General features: G+C 36.1%; 1 protein-coding gene across 1 annotated transcript; it reads left to right on the plus strand.

Moving 5' to 3' along the window:
* Nucleotides 1-2,137: 2,137 nt before the first annotated feature.
* Nucleotides 2,138-6,760, plus strand: LOC118034255 (protein SUPPRESSOR OF MAX2 1). The gene is made up of 3 exons (XM_035039494.2): nucleotides 2,138-3,954; nucleotides 4,379-4,676; nucleotides 4,807-6,760. Exons 1-3 carry the CDS (start codon nucleotides 2,726-2,728, stop codon nucleotides 6,430-6,432), a joined length of 3,153 nt encoding a protein of 1,050 aa, XP_034895385.1. The 5' UTR covers nucleotides 2,138-2,725; the 3' UTR covers nucleotides 6,433-6,760.
* Nucleotides 6,761-10,264: the final 3,504 nt, after the last annotated feature.

Genomic DNA, 10,264 nt, shown 5'->3' on the forward strand with positions numbered 1-10,264 from the left:
GCTTAAGGGACACGAATATTGAAACCTGTAATAATTATCATCATGGAAGACAAAGGTTAAATGAGGTCATGTTTCACTTTTCATAATAAAAGATTATATATTTACTTCCCTCGCCCCTCTCCCACCCAAGCAAAGTACAAGCGAAGCACATGCATTTACTTTAATTCAATAGCTTCATGATGTTTTAAAATACCCCTCCTCTATCATAACCATATTTATATCTTATTTAGCGATAAACTATATAGTATATGCACAATGATTCAGTGTTTTATTTAGAGATAAACTATATAGTGTATATATATATATATAGTAATTACAAAAATTATGTGTTAATGTAATAACATTATTTTACTCCAATATGTATAATACATGGGTGTGTCTGGATATACAATTTATATATATTAAGTGAGAGATTGTCAAAGATAGTTAAATAGAGATGGGAAAGAGGGCAAAAGACTTTTGAGTATTACTAAAAATATAAAAGACGTTACTTTATTTTTTACTGCACACACTTCACTGTTTATTCTCTAACTTTGTATAGTGAATTACTATTTTTTTTAAAAAAAAAAAAGCCCTTTACATCTTTTTTAAACTAAATTAAAAAAATAATTAGATCAAATTTGTTAATTAAAGATAGAATTAAAAGAAAAAAAACCAAACTAGAAAAATATAATTTTAGGTTAAAATAATTTATAGCATCAAATAATTCAACTTGATGAAAATAGTTCACATTAAATGTTTTTATATTTTGAAGGTTCTTAAAAATCAAATTTGATCTTGGAAATATTTTTGTATTTTAGTTGATTTTGATTTTTGAGATGATTTCTTAAGACAATTGATAAATTTATCAAGATTTTTATAAAGAACAAAAATATCTAAAGCATTTTTTTTTATATAAAAATATGGTTATGATAGACTTATCAATTGTTTATACAATTTTTTATATACAATTGATAAGTTTATAAAAACACATAAAGAAAAACTTGTTTATACAATTTTTTTTTAATATAAAAATATCTAATCGACAGACAAACGCGTGTAAAGTAACTATTAAAATAACTAGTGAAGAGGTAGAAGCCGTGCGATGCCTTTGCAGCGGTTGCGTGTGAAAAGCATAAAAAATGGTTGAAAGGCAAATAAAGATAGAAAGTTGAGAGTGCTTCACACCTCCAATTTCACTCCACATCAACACGGGTGTGAACACGCGCTTAAGTTTCAACGATTTATTGGAACGTGTGAAAACGCGCTGCAGGATGGTGTGATCGGATGTTTGGTCCCAGGATTCATTCTAGTATACAAGAAACAAAATAGATAACAAAAAGGGGCAGTCAATCTGATGGATTAAAGTAATATAATCTAACAGTAATATATTACTAATAAATATCCTTTTTTTTACAAAAAAAAAAAAAAGAGGTATATTTTATTTAAAAAACTTATTAAAATAATATTTTTTAAAAATAAAAAACAAACAATCTCTAAAATAGTGTTTCTTACTCTTCATTTTCTCCCTCTATAAAAAAAAACCATGCTACTCGCTTTAGAGATTAACTTGAAAATAATTAAGTTGTTAAATTATTGAGTTAATTTATGAGTTTTTAAATTAATTTGAGTATATTATTTTTATTAAAAAGGTCATTTTAGTATTTTTAAAAATATTTTTTAAAAAAAATAATTATATTGAATCATAATTAAAAACTTGTTTAGATAGAATGAGATTTCATCTAATTAATTTTTTAATTTAATTTAAGATTCCAGCCAGTTAAATCTTGAATATCAATCTAATAATGGACTGAAAAATAAAATAATTAAAAAGGAATTAGGAAACTACAATAAAAAAGAAAAAGAAAAAAGGAAGTAACGAAAGATGACGCAAGCACTAAAAGAGAGGGCCCAGATAGCATTTTACAGAAATCTTTGTAACTGATGGTACTACATCCCCACCCCTCTCTCTACTCTCCAGAAATTCTCTTTCTCTATGCTTTTCACAATAAAAACAAAAAAAATCATGCATCTATCTGCCCCCCTAACACTAATTTACTGCCACTGCTACTTTCTACTTTTCCTGGTCGGTCTTATTTGTTTAGTATTATTTAAATATTTAATTACTATTTAACATTGTTTGGTATATTTGAGATGGGATATTTTTTTTTTTGTTAATGAATCATCAGTAGCAGCGGCATCATCAGATGGATAGAGATAGGAAAGAGCTCAGTGAGTAAGAGAGAGAAAGAGGGATCGATGGTCATTGTGAAGAGGAGGATCCGATCTTTCGTTTTCGCGTTGAATTCTCTTATGTAGCTTTTTATGTGAGTGAGAAAGTGAGAAAAAAAGCAAAACAAAACAAACTACTCAAAGCAAGTAAAGGGGAAGCCAAGAAAGAGATGGATGGATGGATGGATGGATGGATTGATAGTAGATCCTGCCATTAGAGCCTTGCTGTTAGATAAAAGGGAATTATAAAGATAGCTTCTTTTTTATTTTTATTTACTTCTTTCTTGTTTGATAATCTCCTCATCCCTCCCTCTCCACCTGAGAATTGTAAGCCAATTTGTCCATTTGGACAAACCAAAACCAAACCACCCCTGTTGTTTGTCTTTAGCGATTACATCCCCCACTCCCGGAAAACAAAGAACTTGCAAGAAAGAAAGCTTCTTCATTCCTTCTTGAATTCATCTCAATACAGAGTTTGAATTTGACGAAGACTTTTGTTCCTGGTTTTCAAGAAATGAGAGCTGGACTTAGCACCATCCAGCAAACTCTGACACCAGAGGCGGCGAGTGTACTGAACCACTCGATTGCCGAAGCAAGCCGCCGTAACCATGGTCAGACAACACCACTTCATGTGGCGGCAACACTGTTAGCTTCCCCATCTGGTTTCCTCCGTCAAGCATGCATCAAATCACACCCTAATTCTTCGCATCCTCTTCAGTGCAGAGCTCTTGAGCTCTGCTTTACTGTTGCCCTCGAACGCCTCCCTACTGCACAAAACCTTAGTCCTGGCCTTGACCCACCAATCTCCAATGCCTTAATGGCTGCACTAAAGCGTGCTCAGGCTCATCAGCGAAGAGGGTGCCCTGAACAGCAGCAACAACCACTTTTGGCTGTCAAAGTTGAGCTGGAGCAGTTGATTATATCAATTCTTGATGATCCAAGTGTTAGTAGAGTTATGAGGGAAGCTAGCTTTTCGAGCCCAGCTGTTAAGGCAGCAATTGAGCAATCTTTGAATGCTTCTTCGAATTCGAATCCTGCTGCTAACTCTGGGATTGGATTGGGGTTTCGTGCTCCAGGAGCTATGGCCGTTCCTGTTCCTGTTCCTGTTACTAATAGGAATTTTTATATGAATCCAAGATTGCAACAAGGGAGTGTCGGTCAATCTGGTGCACCAAGAAATGAGGAGGTTAAGAAGGTTATTGCTATTTTGTCCAAGAGTAAGAAGAAGAATCCTGTTTTGGTAGGTGAATCAGAGCCAGAGATGGTAGTGAAGGAGGTTTTGAAGAGAATAGAGAGTAAAGAAGTAGGAGATGGGGTGTTAAAGAATGTTCATGTGATTCATTTAGAAAATGAGTTTTTGGATAAAGCACAGGTAGCGGCGAGGATTGTGGAATTAGGGGGGTTGATTGAGACCCGGATAGGGAATATGGATGGTGGTGGGGTGATTCTTAATATGGGGGATTTGAAATGGCTTGTTGAGCAGCAAGTGAGCTTTGCAGGTTCTGGTGGGGTTCAGCAGCAGCAGACTGTGTCAGATATTGGGCGGTCGGCTGTGGAGGAGATGAGGAAGCTTTTGGGGAGGTTTGGAGAGGGGAGTGGTGGTGGGAAGGTTTGGTTGATTGGGACTGCTACTTGTGAGACATATTTGAGATGCCAAGTCTATCATCCTTCAATGGAAAATGATTGGGATCTGCAGGCTGTGCCAATTGCTGCTAGAGCACCTCTTCCAGGGATGTTTCCTAGGTATATGTGCTGTTATTGCTATTTTTGGAGCTATACTTTTTCATTCATTAGCTTAACTTACGCGTTAGCCAGAGGATATGGTGGAAAACTGGAGATGTTCTTACATCTTCAATGTGTGATGCCTTCGGAAATTGCTGTGTTGTGGATTGTTTGATATCTGGACTTTCGGAAAATATATTCCAAGTTGAGTTCTATATACTGATCTACAAATTGGGATTTTTTGTCTGTTCGTTCAGAAAGTTGCATACTAGTGGAGGTTTCGGAGAATTCTGACATCTGAATTGCACCTGGCTTAAGGAATAAAATCCTCCTTTAGTTTAAGGATTAGTTTTTATATAGTCCTTCGTCCAGAGAATAATTGTGATTAATCATTCTTTTTTCTGTTACTTATGATTAAATCATTTACATATTTGTCGATGTGTAGGCTTGGAACCAATGGAATCCTTAGCAGCTCAGTCGAGTCTCTATCACCACTGAAGGGTTTTCCATCTGTGACTATTGCTCCGCCAAGGTGTCTCTCCGAGAACTTGGATCCTGCTCGAAGAATGAGCTGCTGCCCTGATTGCATGCGGAATTATGAGCAAGAGCTAGCAAAAATTGTACCGAAGGAGATTGAGAAATCTTCAGAAGTCAAATCTGAATCAGCTCAGCCACCACTGCCACTATGGTTGAGAAATGCAAAGCCTCAAGATGGTGATGTTAAGTCATCTGATCAGACAGTGGTAAGTTAGCTCAAACCTCAAAGTGAACTGCAAACTTGTACTGGCGAAATAAGATTCTTTTTTCTCATTTTAAGTGCTAAAATCAAAAGTTCAACAATGAAACTAATATTGTCGCTGTGATATCATGCAGGCTAAGGATCAAGAACTGATGTTGAAGCAGAAGAGACTGGAGTTGCAGAAGAACTGGCACGATAGGTGCTTGCATCTTCATCCTGCTTATCATCAACCTAATCTTGGATCTGAAAGAATTGCCCAACCTGCTCTCTCAATGACGAACTTACATAATCATAACCTGCTTCCTCGCCAACCTTTCCAGCCCAAGTTAAGTTTAAATAAAAAGCCGGACAGAACCCTTGTGTTCAACCCAAATCTGTTGCCAAGCCAACCAGCTGGACGGGCAACCACTCCGCCTGGAAGCCCTGTGAGAACAGACCTGGTTCTTGGTAGACCGAAGGTTGTTGAGGGGACTCCTGAAAAAGAACACGAGGACCGTACCAAGGACTTTTTAAGCTGTGTACCTTCTGAGCCGCGACCCAATTTCAATGAATTGCACAGCGTCAAACTTCTCAGCAAGTTAGATGCTGACTCGTTCAAGAAACTCCTCAAGGGTCTTCTGGAAAAGGTTTGGTGGCAACGGGATGCAGCATCTGCAGTGGCTACAACAGTGACACAATGCAAATTGGGTCATGGTAAAGGTCGGAGCACCGGATCAAAGGGTGACATTTGGCTGTTGTTCACTGGTCCTGACAGGGCTGGCAAGAAGAAGATGGCATCTGCTCTTTCAGAGCTTGTTTGCGGGGCAGATCCAATAATGGTTTGTCTTGGTTCATGGCGTGAGGATGGGGAATCTGTAGTGAGTTTCCGTGGTAAAACTGTGCTCGATCGAATAGCAGAGGCAGTTAGAAGGAACCCCTTCTCAGTAATCATACTAGAGGATATTGATGAAGCGGATATGCTTGTTAGAGGGAGCATAAAGCGGGCTATGGAGAGAGGTCGTATTGCCGATTCCCTTGGCCGCGAAATCAGTCTTGGTAATGTTATATTCATTCTGACAGCAAATCGCTTACCAGACAATCTCAAGTTCCTATCAAACGGCATTTCGCTGGATGAGAAGAAGCTTGCGAGTTTGGCTAGCGGAGGTTGGCAATTAAGGCTAACCCTGTCTGAGAGAACAGCAAAGCGCCGAGCCAATTGGCTTCACGATGAAGAGAGGTCGGCAAAGCCAAGGAAGGACTTAGGAACAGCACTAGCATTCGACTTGAATGAAGCTGCTGACACAGGGGATGATAAAGCAGATGGCTCACACAACTCAAGTGATCTTACAGTTGATCATGAAGATGAAGATGCCCTCAATAACAGGCTGTTGACGTCTGCAACTTCATCGGTCTCTAAAGAGCTGCTCAATTTAGTGGACGACCACATTGTCTTCAAACATGCAGATTTCAGCTCCATTAGACACGACATTTCAAATTCTATAACCAAGAAGTTTTCGACCATCTTCAGCAATCAGATGCAGATTGAAATCCAAGACGAGGCACTGGAAAAAATTGTTGGCGGGATATGGTTAGCCCGAACAGGCTTAGAAGAATGGACCGACAACGTATTGGTTCCAAGCATGCGCCAGCTCAAATTACAGCTACCTATATGCGCCAACGAATCCGCGATCATCCGGCTCGAGCCTGATACCGATTCTGACAGCCGTAGCCACGGTGATTGGCTGCCAAGTAGCATCAGAGTGGTGGTCGATGGGTTGTGAACCAGGGGCACTCATGGCTGAGATAGGGAGAGAATGGATAGCGTTGGCAATCCCTTGTTTATGTTGGACAGAGTTGTAAATATGGTCGACTGTTTTTGGCGGACGGTGAAAACGGCAGAGAGGGGTAAAAAGGAAAAGAAAGCAGTTTAGAGAAGAGGGAGATGTTGATAGATTAACGGAATCTTTAGGCAGCAATGTCTCACTTTTCTTTTATTAAGTTCTTTTATATGCTTCTTTTTTTTGCCATAGGATTTTATAGTATTTTGTCATAGATATAAATATTTATTATTTACGTGGACCACGATTAATAAAAATGAGGCATTCCTCCTGTTATAGGTTTTTTTTTCTTCTCATTTTATTTTATCCCCCCCACAATAATTCAGCGGTAGCCATTGATGGTGATATCTCGCAAGGTGCTAGCAACTTAATCGATGAAATTAATTTTTTTAAACAGAGCTTCAACTTATCCCTTTACATGGCAAAATCTCAAGAAGATAACTAGGGGAGTTGAGTTCGTGCTTGGGATGGACAGACTGGTTTCTTGCCAAATTCCAAGAATCCGACTGCTCGAGAATTTCCTTTCTCGTGAAAGATGTGTTTACGTGGATTGTTTTGTATGCTGGTGATGGAGTGTTGCTGCTCATTTTGTTCGAAAATTTGCATTTGTCATGTTTTTCAATAATACAGATTGACTTCTGCAAATTATACACATAATTTAGCTCTAGCTAGGAGAAGATGATTATTATTCTAATAGCCCACAGGAGAGTTTCTTCTTTTCTGCTAGCTAGCTAGCTAGCTAACACGATGGGTATAGGTTTAAACCGCCGCAACCTCTTTGCTTTTCAGCCGTTTATTTTTGTAATTTAAAAATATTTTATTTTTTATTCTAAGTTATTTATTTTCTTATATTTTTATATTTTTTGATGTATTCTTTTTAAAAATAATATAAATTTTAAAAAATTAAAAATATTATTTTAATATATATATTATTATATCCCTACGAGAAAAAAAAGAAACCGGCGTTATTGCAGGAGGTGGCGAAAGGACTGGAACGGGTGTACAATGTACAAGACACAAGAAATAAGACAGCACCCATCCATCTGTCACCAACACCACGTGGCCCATGTCTCCATAAAAGGAAAGAGGAGTAAATTACAGGCACAACCCACCATGAAATTTGGTTTCAACATTAATGGATCGTAATTTCCAAATTGAGACGAATCATAAAGAATTATGAGTTAATGACAGATAGATAGCAGAGCTGGGAATGGCAACTACCCCCTCCTAGCTCCAGGCAGTCTTCGTGCGTAGCAGCAGGCAGCCGGCAGCCGTCAGCCGGCCGCCGGCAGCAGCATTTTCTTCCCTCGTCTCCCTCGCTTTACTGCTTTACTGCTTGGACAGGCCTCTGATTCTCTACCTGTGCTTGCTTAGGAAAAACTATGTTGCTTGCTATTGTACTTCAAAATCTTTCATGGCTGAAGTAAACTCGGGGCCTTCCATGGCTAGAGGTGCTTCTAGCCCGTGCTTCTCCCATATACCGACTATAGTAGCAATCTAATTTTCAAAGTACTATTGTATTTTCAAGACGATTTTGAATCTTTTTGGATGCCGATTCAGTTGTCCTTTATGTTTTTTCCTTCTTACAATAAAAATACTTTCGCAATTTTAAAAGTACATACTTACATTAACATTAGTCTATCCAAAAAATATAATAAATTTCATTGATCGTTAATAATATCTCCAATTAAAAGAGAAATAAAATTTTGAAAGGTGTAACTTAATTGGTTGGATTCTGAATTTATTTTTTAAAACCTACTAGTTTGAGTTTTACAAACCCTAAAATTATTGAAGATTTATATATTCGTTAGCTTCAAGGTCTATGAAATTAATTGAGGTGCATGAAAGTTAACTCGAACACCCATATAAATCTTAAAAAAAAAAAACAGAGAGAGAGGGATGGGTGGAAAACTTATGAAAGTATAATTTTATTCTCAATAAAATTATGATTTGCAAGTTTAAACGAAATGCATAATTGTATTCTTCAAAATTCTTCTTTTTTGTTTCAAATAAAATTAACAAAAAAATGTACTTCCTCTCCACTTTATTTCCTTTCATTTGTCACCCTTCCTTTCGAACAAGATGAGGGAAAGTAACTTTACTGACTTTTTTCCTCTTACATTTGTTCCTTACAATCAAAGCTATAGATTCATCACGCAAATGACCTTGATGATCATCATCATCGAGACTTGGCAATAAATTGGATCACATCAACTTATTGGAGCTCTATTTCAAATTATAAACTATAAACTACAAATACAAAAGGAATGCACAATTAATAGGGCAAACAAGAGACTGCATGTGCCTCTGCTCACCGTGTCTCAAAGGGCAAGAGAACGCAGGCCCAGATTATCAAACCTCCATGTCAAAGAAGAAGCCGCCCAATTAATGCATATATGATACACATCCACATGAACAAAGACACTTCTTTTCACTCTCCATGTCAACAAAGTCAAGACGACACTAATGCTGACAAAAATCATTGCGTGCTTCTCGTTGAAGATCAACTGTAGCCAACTTAATATCAACCTTGTATTTGTCAAACAACCATTTTAATTTAAAATTTTTAATTTTTAGATGAGGTTCTAGGATTTGATTTATATTATTTTCTAACATATCCTTTTAAATAAAAACTCTTTAGGCTTGAAACTTACACATGTTTATTTTACCATGTGTTTAATTTTTATCAAATAAATAGGGATGGTCAGATTCGAACTCGTGACCATTTGATCAATATGACTCTGATTCCATGTAAAAAAATCATCTTAATCTAATAACTTAAATTTTTATATAAAATTTTAGAATATAATTTATGTTATTTTCTAAGAGTATTGCTTGTGTCCTCATTTAAGATCATCACCTAAATTCATGTGTGTGTATGTCCTAAAGTTTTCAACTAGAGCTTTAATGATAGTGAAAATTAAATGGATAGTTAGATTCCTCATATTGAAGGAGACGTGAAAGTAAATACTTATATTGCTTAGCACGCGGAGAGGCCTGGCGTAGTTTCCACTTTTTCTTTTTTCTGCGTATATAGTAGTGAGTTATTTTTAGAGATTTCTCAATTCAAATACAAAAATAAAAGGGAATTTAATTAACTGTTAATCCATAGAATGATGGGTTTACTGAGTTTGAATCCTTTAAAAATACGTTGTTAAAGCAAAAAACTTCACAGGTGAGCCTTGTTTCTCCAGTCCATAGGAATTAAAATTATGAACAGTCAAGAGAGTGACGAGCAAGTTTCGTCAATTTAATTTGATAGCAATTTGGATATTTAACGCCCCTTGTTACTAATTTCTTTGCCTCATTAATTATCATAAGATCTAGCTAGATCATAATATTTCCTTCATTTTAACGAGACGGGGAAAGAAAGTGTCATAATCCACTATAATATGTGCAAACATTAACAAAAGCTACGAAAACCTATTCGTCCAGATTTAGTAGCAATGTTTCCTAGAACAATATAATAATAGTTGTTTCCTTTTCATCTAGAATCTTCAATCTAGCAATTAGGGGTGGTTTGATATATATTTGTACAAGATTTGTTAGTTATTATTAAATAATTTAGAGGTAAGAATTTTTTTATTATTTTGAATTTACAATAAAACAATCAAAATATTTTTAAAATTAAAGTTCAGCAGTTTTAAAAGTTAACGTAGGTTGAAATTCTATTTTGTTTTCTTTTCATGTTGTTATTTTAGTTTTCATCATTCAATATTTTTTTAAAAAAAAAATATTATTGAGGTTTTTGTTTTTGTTTTTTTTTTTTTTTTTT

Source organism: Populus alba, chromosome 18 (assembly GCF_005239225.2).
Source record: "Populus alba chromosome 18, ASM523922v2, whole genome shotgun sequence".
Classification (NCBI taxonomy): domain Eukaryota; kingdom Viridiplantae; phylum Streptophyta; class Magnoliopsida; order Malpighiales; family Salicaceae; genus Populus; species Populus alba.